At 54.2% G+C, this 12,668-nt stretch overlaps 5 protein-coding genes across 5 annotated transcripts; 2 read left to right on the top strand and 3 right to left on the bottom strand.

The window, feature by feature from the left end:
• Positions 1–520: 520 nt before the first annotated feature.
• Positions 521–923, bottom strand: A1O7_06175 (uncharacterized protein; the record flags this gene model as incomplete). The annotated part of the gene is made up of 2 exons (XM_007760178.1): positions 521–608; positions 736–923. The coding sequence occupies 2 exons, from the start codon at positions 921–923 to the stop codon at positions 521–523; spliced, it is 276 nt and encodes a 91-aa protein (XP_007758368.1).
• An 856-nt stretch (positions 924–1,779) lies between these two features.
• Positions 1,780–3,362, bottom strand: A1O7_06174 (uncharacterized protein; the record flags this gene model as incomplete). Its single annotated transcript, XM_007760177.1, has 2 exons — positions 1,780–2,455; positions 2,509–3,362. 2 exons carry the CDS (start codon positions 3,360–3,362, stop codon positions 1,780–1,782), a joined length of 1,530 nt encoding a protein of 509 aa, XP_007758367.1.
• A 250-nt stretch (positions 3,363–3,612) lies between these two features.
• On the top strand, positions 3,613–4,431 carry A1O7_06173 (uncharacterized protein; the record flags this gene model as incomplete). The annotated part of the gene is made up of 1 exon (XM_007760176.1): positions 3,613–4,431. The coding sequence occupies one exon, from the start codon at positions 3,613–3,615 to the stop codon at positions 4,429–4,431; it is 819 nt and encodes a 272-aa protein (XP_007758366.1).
• A 360-nt stretch (positions 4,432–4,791) lies between these two features.
• On the bottom strand, positions 4,792–8,004 carry A1O7_06172 (uncharacterized protein; the record flags this gene model as incomplete). The annotated part of the gene is made up of 1 exon (XM_007760175.1): positions 4,792–8,004. The coding sequence occupies one exon, from the start codon at positions 8,002–8,004 to the stop codon at positions 4,792–4,794; it is 3,213 nt and encodes a 1,070-aa protein (XP_007758365.1).
• A 1,331-nt stretch (positions 8,005–9,335) lies between these two features.
• Positions 9,336–12,361, top strand: A1O7_06171 (uncharacterized protein; the record flags this gene model as incomplete). Its single annotated transcript, XM_007760174.1, has 4 exons — positions 9,336–10,368; positions 10,491–11,488; positions 11,538–11,911; positions 11,968–12,361. 4 exons carry the CDS (start codon positions 9,336–9,338, stop codon positions 12,359–12,361), a joined length of 2,799 nt encoding a protein of 932 aa, XP_007758364.1.
• Positions 12,362–12,668: the final 307 nt, after the last annotated feature.

The raw sequence follows: 12,668 nt of genomic DNA, 5'->3' as shown, positions 1-12,668 counted from the left end.
GTGGGTGTCTCTGGTTTGGTCTGGCCTAATCGAAGCGTGTACCTAGTCTGCCTTTGTTCACAGTGTATCATGTAGTCAGCTGATGCCATGCCATTTTCTACGATTCTCTTGTTCTGCGCCTGTGCGTGCCCTCCACGCGACCAGTCCTTCACTCATCCTGCAAGTAAGCAGCAGTGTAAAGTATTCCACCTCGAGCGTGTCAAGGTAATTCGACCTGGATCCGAACCTGGACCTGGACCTAAAACCTGGCCACCGCGGCTCATCCCTGCGTCACCTTCTTGACCGTCCCGTCCTTGTCGACGTGGATGTTCAACCTACGCACAACAGTACGGGTCAGCATCAAAATTCAACCAAGCATGAACCAGCCGCCCAACCGACCACAGGATGCATTCGAGGTGGGCATTAGTCCTCATGTAGTAGCCCCAAGGCACGTCGTTCAACACCCAACCGCCAATACATGTGTGTGTGTGTGTGTCTGTGGTGTCACCACCCAACAACGACGAGAACCCGACTTTGTCTCTCAAAAGCCTGCCTGCACGAGACACACGAGTTGTTTCTGCTGTGTCTTCGTCTCCTTTCTTCTCGTTCCGCCCACCGGGATACCTACCCTACCCTACCATCGACCTCGCCCCGCCCCACCAGTCGCCGCGTGGCCCTACTTAGTATAGTACCAAGAACAAGGAGAGTTGCCATCTAGCATAACACAAAGAACAAGATGGCTGGTGCCTTACATACCGTTCGGGGTTATGATCCATGGTCATCATCCCGCCCTCACTCTCCACGACGCGGTGATTTCCCGGCAGATCCTTCTTGGCGAATGTCGTTTGGTCGTGCTTGTCGCCTAGGGTTTTGCCCATGAGTTTCGTGGTCCACGAGTCGCCGCCGTTGCCGGAGGAGGTGATGCCGGGGACGACGAGGGGCATTTTGTCTGCGGAGCGTAGCGTAGCGTAGCGTAGCGTAGCAGGGATATTATTTACGGAGGCGGATGGTGTCTTTGTGGGTTGGGGTACGTTGCGGAGTATTGAGTCAAGGAATTGAAGTGGATGGTTCTGCAACAATTGTAGTGGAGTGATATCGGTTGAGGTTAGAAGATTTCTTTCAGGAGGGAAAGGTCAGGGGTGACGCGATAAGTGTACTCTGGGCTTTATATTTGTACTGACGCCTCTTTGAGTGATGCCTGGCATACCTAGTGTCGGGTGGTGTTGATACCTGAGAGTGACGATGAAGCGATGACGTCGTGCAGCCGTTGTGCTCGTCAGGTGCCAGTATCTGGGTACCACTTCTGCGTCACTGTACAGACTCGGGTGGTGCGTGCATGAACAGGTGATCGGACGCGCGCTCCAAGTGTTCGTGCTAAGGACAAAGTGCGATTAGAGCGCACAGTCGTGCTGGCAATTGAAACTTCCCTAAAACAGTCATGCTGGTCATTGCAACTCAAATAACACACTCATGCGACAACGGAACTCAACTAATCGTGCATGTCAAGAGTAGAATTATGCATTTCTGTATGTGCAAGCGGCCTCTACGGGTGGCGCGGCTGGTCATGTTAGCAGCCGTCGCACAACGAACGCTATGCATGCCTTGTCCACGCCTGCCATTTGACTCCCTTTGGTCGTCATCAGTAAACCCCAGCTCATGGTCGAAATAAAGTACAAAGCTTGAAAAGACTCCCCATGTCGAACCAGCTTTTGGAAATACAAGCACATCATGATCGAGGTGAGTCGGACCCCATGATATTATTAAAACACACGGAAAGTAGGCGCGTACCAATTTGGCACATCAGATGTAATCTCGGGCGGCCTTTTGCAGTTCAATCATCCTCCATCCTCTGGTCTCAGGATTGTTGACTTCCTCAGGTAGTCTCGTCACACCAATGGCGTATGTGACAAGCTGCACCTTGTCTTCCATTCCCGCAGCCAGTTCGTTCGTCTTCGCATTCCGATAGACGTGGACTTCTTGTGTTCGGCACGTGATGATGAAGACTGGGATGTCACCGGGCTCCAGTAGTCGTGCGTTCAGGATGTCGACGTGTCTGATATCCAGGATCCGTCCGTCAGACTTCAGGCCAGCTTTGGTATACTGTTCCATCAGAGCGGAGTAGACTTGAAACTGGGCCGCAGAAAGCCACAGCTTTAGTGTCTCCACGTCGCCCTTAACGTACGCGTCCAACACTTCGGGCAAAATGTACTCTCGCATGTCCCGCAAGAAGGGCTCCATCTGGAATGACGGGTCCATTTCTCTGAATTTTTTGATCACCATGGCTGTTTCGTTCTCGGCAAAAAACCCGGCGACCCGATCGGATATGGAGCGCGCAGTGGAAATGATTGGGTTTTCGGACTCTTCGTAGGTATTCTTCATGTTGAAGAGCGATTGCATGAGTTTCGAGTTGTCTTTGAATTTGGTCCAGGACTCGCGCCACGCAGAGTCTTTGTGGACGGTAATGTTGGTGCCGGCACTGGGTACGCAGTCAGTATGTGCCTAGGTGGATCAGTCTTCGATGGCACTTACTTTGGATCCTCAACCATCTGCTCCTGCTTCTTTTCAGGACTCTGGGCCTCTCTCAATCTACGCGCCTCTTCTCGCTTTCTCCGCTCTTCCTTTTCAATCCAGCCGCCGTACCTGGAACTGCTGCCATCGTCGACCGCTTCTGAGACGTCTTTGAAGGCTTTTGTCTCCCGGATGGGTCGAGTTGCTTTTTCAATACCGCGGCCCGTTGCGTTGACGCCCTTCCGGATGCCCTGCACGACAGGAGTCTCCCAAGTCCATGCTGCACCCGAGCCAATCGCACTGGCGGTACTCTTCAGTACTTGCGAAGTACCCTTCGTTGCCGCTTCAGAGGCTTCTCGTGCTCTCCTCACAGCTTCGGATTCAGTAAACTGCTGGACCGAGCCGGAAAGCTGCTTGGTAGATTCGTTCCATTCTTTGGAGGCTTTGAATTCTGTACGCAGGGTCTCGGTGAAGACCTGCCAGGGAGTCTTGTCACCATGGGGCGGTGGTGGAGGAGGTTTGTCATCTTTCTCTCCCTTCTCTGACTTTGCGTCTTTCTCTTCCTTTTCGCCCGAGGCTTCTTGTTCAGGCTTCTCGTCCCGCGGCGGGTCTCGCACTTCCTCTTTCGGGTCAGCTTTGGGTTGTTGTTGGGATTGAGATCGAGAGGTATTGAGTGATCGGATTAGCTGCTGGTTTGAGGGAGTGAGTCGAGGTGAGAAAGGAGGTAGGCGGAAGTTGTAAACGAGAGGCGATGGCAGTAACCGTCTGTAGGCTGCAGTTCTTCCATGTTGCGCCTGTCGGACTGTGGCGAGCGCGGAGGTGGTCGTCACATACTGACGGACACCATAGAGAGGCGCGCGACGCGGTACAACCATGCTATGCGGGAGATATTGACGAAGAAGGGCGATAGAGCAAGAGACGCACAGAGAGGACAGTATTCAACACAGCTCCTTCATGTTCAGAAGACGCATCTTTGCAAAAGAAGCCCAAGTCAATTTCGCTGCGGCTGAACTTCGGCTCCTCGTGCTCCGCCGTATAGAATCTACATCTCAATCTGCCGTTCAATCTCTACGCTGATGGACTTCTCGGAGCTTCCACTGTTCTTGTCAGTCCACGCCAGCGACAATGGCGCGCCCAAAGTCCCTCCTCCTGTCGTCCATGTGTCGGTCGTGTCGACAATCCCAGCTCCTACTCACCCAATCCCGCCGCACCCTCTCCACCACCACGACCTCGCAAGAACCAGAACGAGAACGCCCTTCGCCGAGAGGCGGCCTCGCCCAACGCTTCGGCATCAAGTACAACGACGACCGCGCGCCCAGGACGCCCGTCGACCCCCTCGCCGCCTTTTCCGAAGTCCTCCAACCACCCCCAACCGCCACACCCACCAACAACGCCATGCGCAACAGCATGAAGAACGACCTCCGCACCATTTCTCTCTTTGACGGCGAAGACCCTTCGTCTTCTGCTTCTCCCTCCAGTCGGGCCCCGAACCCCTACCTCGACGAACCCTACCACCTGAACGTGTACGCGCACAGACACAACACACACATCACATTCACCGAGCCGAGCCGCAACCCGATCCTCAGCCTGTCGTGCGGGAACCTGGGCCTGCGCAACGCCCAAAAGGCTTCCTACGACGCGAGCTTCCAACTGGCCGCGTACACGTTCCGCAAGATGGCCGAGAAGCAGTGGAAGATCGGCGGCGCGAACTCCAAATCCCCGTGGCTGACGCTGTCGAGCATCAAGAAGCCCGCGTACAGTGGGTCCGCGGGCGCGGGGATCGAGGTTATCCTGAGGGGGTATGGGCCTGGACGGGAGGCGTTTCAGAAGGCACTCCTCGGGACGGAGGGGCGGATGATCAAGCCGTTGATTTCAAAGGTCACGGACGGGACGAGGTTGAAGTTTGGGGGGACCAGGAGTCCGCAGGTTAGAAGGTTGGGTTAGTGGAGAGGGTGAAATAAAGGAAGGCAGGGAACCAGAGTTTCTGGATATGGACATGGGCTACACATAGCTATGTACTTGGTGCTTGTTGTGGAGGAATCAACGACCACGACTGCTTCCAGTGCTCACCTAGTGTTTGAGATTGGCGGGCGGTGTACATGTCTCGATGGGTCTAAATCTCGCGGACCCGGACCAGGACCTGTGCCGGTCTCTATAGACGTGATCTGATGATGCCATGCGTCTCTCGTCGAGGTGATATTGGGTCTACATGTACATTAGATATGCGAGTGCCGGCCGTTAATCGGCACAGGCGAGACATGCACGTATGTATGTGATCTTTCCTACACTGCACCGCCGTATGCCTCAATAACCCCCAGGCGAACTGGAGAAATAATCACCACCACCGATCGAACTCCCTCCGACGCTCGAAGTGCTACTCCCGCCGGGACTCACTTCCCTGGCAGCCTTCCCTCGAGTCCGAGGAATCTGCAACGTCTGTGTGCCCCCGGCCGCCGCCGCCAGCGATCTCTGAGGCTCCAGATGCGTGCTCTTCTCCCTGAACCCCACGCCGACAATGACGCGCCTCAGCGCCTCTCCTCGCGGATCGATGCCCATCATGAACCGCGCCAGCTCGGCACACAGTTCGAAATCCCCCTTCTGCCGGGCCAGCTTCATCAGTCGAATCACGTAGCCCTCGAATTTGCGTGCATCGTAGGTATACTCCGAGGAGTCGTCGGCTTCTGCTTCTTCCAGGCCCTGCAGGACGATGAGGTAGGAGGAGGCCGTCTTGAGGTCCGAGAGCGCGAGTGCCTGTTCGAACAGCGTCAGTGGCGGAGGGAGGTGGGCGAACAGCGTGCGCCAGAAGGAGAGTTCCGTCTTGCGCACGCACTGCACCACGGTGGATAGGTAGGTTGGGGGCGGGAGGACGAGCTGCAGGAAGGAGAGCACGGCGGGGAGTGGGCCACGGGAGTCTTGGGCCTCGTCGTCTTTTTCTTCGGCTTTTCGATCAACTTCGTCGTCGAGGACATGGTGGAGCAGAGTCTCGAGTGCGTGGGGGAAGTACGACAGGTTTTGGTATTGGTGCGCGAGGCCGAATGCTGCGGCGGTGTCGTTTGCTTCGCAGAGCTGATGGCGCAGGACGTACGGTAGGAAGAGCTGTGTTCGGATGCTGGAACGGAATTGCGCAAAGTTGACGTCTCGTCGTTGGAGGAGTTCGGATTCGATCCCCAGGACGACGCCTTTGGTCAGAAGGATTGAGAGGGGGTAGAAATCCACGGACATGGACAAGGAGGGGGCGGTGATGAGATCTCCCGCCGCGTGATGAAGCAGGTCACGCACGTCCGGCCATAGGCGAAGCTCCTCGCCACTGAAGATCCAGAGGGAGTCTCGAAGGGAGTAGTTCTGTTGACTTCGCATCGTGAACGCCGAGCCTGGCGATGGAGTGGGCGGTGCCGACTCTTCCGGGCCGGTGCTGAAGTTGAAGTAGATCTGGTCGCGCATGAGGATGTAGTATTCGACGTGTTGCGCAATGACCCGCATGTCGTATTTGAGCTCGTCCTTCTCGTTCCTCGAGGCCTGCAAGAGCACCAGTTTGTCGTCGACGAGGAATAACACAGAGGCGAATTCGACGTCTCGTGAAGGATCGCCGTTGCGGAGTTGAGAGTCAGGCACGACCCAGCTCACGGAGCGTACTCGACTTGGTGCGCGCACAATGCCATGAAATGCGATCTGACCGACTTGAACGAGTTGTGCGCCTCGCTCGGTGATGTTGAGGATGTAGTGGTAGAGGATGTTCTCGTAGGTGTAGACCAGAAGGGAATCTTCACCGGACGGCCCAACAAAGACGATTGGCATCGAAAATGTTTCAACATGCAGAGGGAAGCGGCCAAGGTCGGCTTCACGCGAATACAGCCGGAGGTCATACCCTGCGGCATTCTCGGTTGCAACAGCAAGGATGTGGTTGAACCAGCACATGCCGCCACGAACGGCAAATGCGCTCTCGACCGATAAATCAACAAAAGTCTTCCAGCGTCCACTTTGGACGCTGTAATGAGCCAACCCGCGACGCCCGGCAATTGCGATATATCTTCCGTCTTGTGACACCACGCAGGATTTGATAGGCCACTGGTTGTGTAAATACACAGATGGATATTGTGCATGATGCCACAACGACGCCTCATTCGATATCGACGTCAAGTCGGGCAGCTCATGACCGCGGTAGACTGTCAACTCGTTGGGTGTCTGGAGGAGGGCGCGCACGAGGTTGGCGCAAGAGAAACAGCCCATCGCCGCACTCCGCGACATCTCCATTTTCCAGATTCGGTTCTGTGAAGGGGACGCGAGAAGGATCTCGGCGCCGCCACTGACCCAGGCTGCTCGATGGACGGCGATCAGCCAGGTCTCGTTGTTCGACTCCGCATGGGTGACGTTCTGGTGGAAAGTCGAGGCGCCTTCTTTCCCGAACACTGACCATGTTGACCAGCCGTGTTCGTAACCTGCGAAAAGGCAGTAGCCGTCCGGCGACCATTTCAGACAAGTGACTGCGCCTCTCGACAAAGGCGAAGTAGATGTCTTGAAAATATGCGAAAACGGAATGTTGCCAACATAATCTTTGGCTGCGTAGCAAACAATCTCACCATTCGATGTGGCTATTGCAATGAGCGAGAATCGGGCATTGATACTGGTGAGTGTTGCTGGGGACGATGTCTCGGGCTTATGAAAGCAGTATCCGTCGAATAGTCTGGTGGTCGGACTGGTCGAGCCTTTCGACGAAGGGAGAGAATCGTCCGAAGACGGTGCTCGCGACATCTGCGGTTTGACTCGCTGCACCGCGTACGCATGTCCATCTTGCGAGACCCAAACAGAGAGGTTCATGGCTCGATCGTGCACCATGATAGAGATGCCAGACTTCTCGGTGACCCAATCCATCTTGTTCAGAGTCTGGGTCACGGCGTTAGAACCATCCTTCTGCAAGTCCCATTTGATGCACTGCACAGCCTGAGGTTTGGTGGTCGCCACAACGAGCTCTGAATCCAGCGCATTGATGGAGTTGAGCCCAGCATCAATTTTAATCGCTCGACGAAAACGGAGCAGCACTTCTGCCACGCCTGCGGTTTCATCGACATCGAAGCTCCGCACGAGATTCTGCCGCTTCGTCTGACTGTAGCCATATTGCTGCTGTAACACTCGGGCATTCTGGTCGCTTTCCACAGAATATAGCATCAAATAGCTCTCAGTGGTACGGACAACCAGCGTGCTTGCATCAGGCCTGAAAGCCACTCCCAGATTCTTGCCATATGACTTTAGCGAATTTGCGGATCGAGATATCGAGGCGAGAACGACTACAGGGCGAGTTGACCACAAATCCAGCTGGCAGGAAGTGACTGTGGCAAAGAGTTGGTCGTGCCGTGCGACTTGCACGTCGATTATTGCGCTTGAGGTCGGGATGTCGTCCTGCGCAGAGGCATTGTCCAAGTCCCGCTGCCGACCTGGCTCAACTTGTCCGGCTGGCTCTTGAATGGGTCGCTTACTTCCATGGTATGCGAAGATTTGTGGCACGCTGCACGGCCAATACATAGTGCAGGGAACTACTCGTCACCGACATCTTTGTGTGAGTTCATGTGCTGCTACATCCATTTGCCTGGCCAGGGTACCTTGAAGACTAACGCAGCTGTCCGGGAGGATGGGGATAAAGACGAAGTGGTCGGGGACGAAGCAGGATCCGATAGTTACGGAAGTCGACGTGTCAAGTCGTGACTTCGCGCTAAGGCCAAAGCGGATTAGCTTGATTGGAATCGCTGTCTTGCTGCTTTACTGCTTGACTGCTTGTCCTGCTGAGCTGACGCTCGTTCGTGTTTGCCTTCGGCATACGCGATGGCGGCATCCTTGAACTTCTGTCTGACGGGACTCGTTCAAGGAAGAAGCTTCTACCATCTGGCTGCTGAGAGTCTGAGCCCCGACTCTCCCAAATCCGCATCCTGCTCGTATCTCTTGCAGCGTGAAGTCGCCTGTGCAAGAGCAGCAGTCCCGCCTCTCCGCGCAATCGCCAATCACGACTAATGGAGGTCTTTATCAGGGGTATACCAGAGAGACTGACACAGAACCAGTTCGAGAAGCTCATTCGAAAACCCTTATCAGACCTGGAAATCTATGATTGGCAAGTTCAGAAGCGTCCGCGCAATCAGTTCGCCAATTTGATCTTCCTCCACATCAGTGATGGCCAGCGTTTCCTCGATTGTCACGGCCAGGCCAAAGATCTTTCGGGACGAGAATACTTACCTGCTTCTAGAACGAACGTTATGTGTTTCGGCGTACCACTTTCTTGTTCGCTCAGTAGGAGGCGGCCCGATCCTTTGGCACTTAAAAGTCTACGAATGGAGTCTAAAGCAAGGCGTGCTTCAAAGGGCTCAACTGGGCAGATCGGGATTGAATCTCACTCTGGTGCTGATCGTTGGCCCTTGAAAATTGTCAGCCTTTCCTGCGGAACATGGGGTTATCGAGATTCGAAGACAGTCTTTCTCCGTTACACCCACTGGCTCACCGGAGGGACAGCACAATTTGGTCGAAGGCGGGTCATCATCAGCTCCGACCAGGGAAGAAGGGTAGATATACCATTCACATCGATTGTGGAAACCAATGTTGAAGGTCTACCACATCCTGCCTTAACATTGACACTGAATGCGGCCCCGCTTTTCTTCGAGTCCACACTTGGCAACGTGTCGGCGCCGTCAGATCTCGATAACATAATAATTACCCTCAAGAGACTGGGTAATAACCGTCAAAGCTGTCATGATCCGCCCTGGATGAGGATAACCAGTCTGAACAGCCAGCATGAAACAGTGGCTGGCACATGTCTGGTTTACCGAATCAGTCTCGAATGCAGCACTGCTGAACATCAAATGGCGGCGATGGGTCGAGCACGCCAAGTCTTATCTCCCGTTCAGCAACATGTCGAGGCTGCCGAGCCGCAGAAGCCATACAAAGCCGAGATGAACGCTCTCCTGGAACGCCTCGAGGGTGTCGATGCCATGCACAGCCCTGCATCTCTTCCTTTCAACGTCAAGTTCCAGCTGCAAGCACTTGCGCAGAACGCAGTTCTCCGGCCGCGTATCATACACGGCCTGCTTGGGGACATCGACGCCATGATATCTCGGGCGGGTCCACAGATCTGCACTTACGCGATTAGGAGCTTATCCCATGAGCTTCCATCTCGATGTCTTCGGATAGATGATGATACCGCAATGCTCTTGGCTGCAAGAAGTATTTTGCAGGACGCCGAGACTCGAATGAAGGAAGGCGGTCTCCTTCCGGAAGAATTGCAAAACATTGGCGGCCGAGCACATATCCACAGAGTGACTTTTACACCTGCTGGAATGTATCTTTACGGTCCGGAGCACGTCAACAACAACCGAGTGCTTCGGAAGTATTCTGAGAACCATGACGCATTTATCCGGGTACAATTTTGTGACGAAAACGGAGACCCGATTCATTACAATGCCAACTGGTCAAATGACACTATCTACTATTCGAGGTTCAAGAAGATTTTGAACGAAGGCTTTCATATAGCCGGAAGGCGCTACGCGTTCCTCGGCTTCTCTCATTCTTCCCTCCGGGCCCAGTCCTGCTGGTTCATGGCCCCTTTTATTCATGATGGGTCTCTATTGTACGATCGTCAACTCATCCAAGGCCTAGGCGACTTTTCAGAGATTCGGTGCCCAGCGAAGTGTGCTGCCAGGATCGGGCAGGCATTCTCAGAGACGCCTATCGCTGTTACCGTGACAGAAGGCGTGGCTCAGGTGATTGATGACATCGAGCGTAACGGCCGGGTGTTCAGCGACGGCGTCGGGACGATATCGAAGATATTACTGGAGAAGATCTGGGCTGCATTGCCGGTTGAGGGAAAGGCCAGAAAACCTCGCGTCTTTCAGATCCGGTATTCAGGTATGTCTCCTCCGTAGTCCCATTCCAGTCTTCGTCTGTTGTATTTGGGCCTCCACCATTGTCGTCAATAACGGCCCAATCTTTAACGTGGTCTACATTATCTTGGGCTTACCGTGCAACAGGCGCAAAAGGAATGATATCATGGGATCCCAGACTCACTGGCGAGAAGATGCTTTTACGCAAGTCTATGGTCAAATTTCCTGCGCCGGATTCCCTTGATATCGAGATATGCGACGCTGCTTACCGGCCATTGCCCTATTTCCTGAATCAACAGACAATCAAGATCCTTGAAGACATGGGTGTCGACGAGAGTTTCTTCCTTTTCCACCAAAACAGGGAACTCGATCGACTTCAATCGACTACTTCCAACCCGACACGAGCCTCTCAGTTCCTCAAAGCTCACTCCATCGGCGACAGTATCCACCTTCCCTGGTTCTTCAAACAGTTGTCCAAGATGGAAATCTCTTTCCTGGACGACACGTTCCTTTCCAATGTCGTCGAAATGGCTGTCTTGATAGAGCTGCGGACACTGAAGTACAAGGCCAGGATCCCAGTCAAGGATGGATATACTCTCCGCGGGATCATGGACGAGACCGGCATACTTCAAGAAGGTCAAATTTTCTGCATAGTCGAAGAGGGCGACCTCCCTAAAGTCATCGCAGGCGAGAATTTGATCATATCCCGCTCTCCAGCCCTTCACCCGGGCGATGTTCGCTGCGTTACAGGAGTAACCGTGCCCTCTTCTTCACCACTTATGGCACTTCGCAACTGTGTATGCTTCAGTTCCCGAGGAAGCAGGGATCTCCCGAGTCAGCTCAGTGGTGGGGACCTTGATGGAGACCTGTACCAGATCCTATTTGACCCGAAAGCCCGACCGGAACGCGTCTTCGAGCCCGCTGATTATCCAAGGGCAAAGCCCATCGACCTCGAACGGTCAGTCCAGCGGGAAGATATGACGGACTTCTTCATCACCTTCATGGCCACCGACCAGTTGGGCCGGATCGCCAATCAGCATAAATATCTAGCCGACCAACGTGAGAACGGGACTTTGGACCCCGACTGCATCAAGCTTGCAGAATTGCATTCGACGGCTGTGGATTTTTCCAAGAGTGGAATACCGGTTCGTTAGATCTAGATGTTCTGTGCTGTCTGTGCAGCTGACGATATAGGTCGACTTGACGAAATTGCCACGCTCGAACCATTTTCGACCCGACTTTATGGCACCAGGGCCGCACGTTGTCATAGAAAAGGCGAAACCACCAAGTTTCGCCGCTCCACCAGAGTCCCGCGATGATGGTGACGACGACGAAGACGGGCCTACGTACAGATATTACGAGAGCGATAAGATCTTAGGAAAGCTGTTCCGAGCCATTGATGAGTACAAGATCCTTTCGACTGTGCAGAGCGCCGCTCGAACAGAACGTCTGCGCTTTGCCCAAAGGTCACACTCGGTGCTGGATGCTGTCTGGGCCAACGTCTATCGGCGGTGTCAGTATATCAACTGGGAGGAGCACGTTCCTCGAGCTTCCGGAATCCGTGACGAGTACGCGCTTTCCCAATTTTCAACGGTCTCTTGTCCCTCGACTGACACGGTTTCAGATACGAATCCATTGTCCATGACTTTGCTGTCGATTACGGAATCTCCTTTTCCCAGCCTCTCAGTGAGTACGAAGTCTTCATAGGCAACATTCTGGGCCGAGCTGGCGCTCAGAGTAAAACTCAACGTGAAAACTCCCAAAATCTCCGACAAAGCTTCCGCGAGGCCTTGCGGTATATTGTTGGTCGTATCGTCAAGGACGAGGGCGGGGAGAGCGAGCACGCCCTTGCACGGAGCGTGGCTTGTTTGGCGGTCGGAATAGAGACTTCGAACTCGGCAGCTGTGAGAGGTGCTTCGAAAGAAGTCCTGGTCAGCTTTGGATATGTCGCCGCTTCCGTGTGCCTGTGGGAATTAGATCAACTGGTAGAGGCCAGAGGCGATGTGCTTACTATGTAGGATGAGCTCGTTGGTGCCGGTGACATGAAGGCGAGGCCAGCCCACTCCATTAACAGCGAAGCTCGATGCCAGGTTTGCGTTCCAATGCCTTGTCTCCAAGATTCAGCACTTGAAGCGGCAGACTCGAAAATGCAAGCATGCCGTCGGAAATGTGACGCTGCATGAGGACTACATCTAGTAGTATCTCCCTGTACTCCGTATGAGCTGTCTCAATTTGATTCGTTGCGAGGCATTGCTGAGACGAACATGACTAGCGCGAGCACAGCCCTGAATCTGCAATGATAAACGCTCGGACACAAATGTGGGG

The sequence above is a fragment of the Cladophialophora yegresii genome (assembly GCF_000585515.1).
Source record: "Cladophialophora yegresii CBS 114405 chromosome Unknown aczIN-supercont1.4, whole genome shotgun sequence".
Taxonomy (NCBI): Eukaryota; Fungi; Ascomycota; class Eurotiomycetes; order Chaetothyriales; family Herpotrichiellaceae; genus Cladophialophora; species Cladophialophora yegresii.
This window is presented reverse-complemented; position numbering and strand designations above follow the sequence as displayed.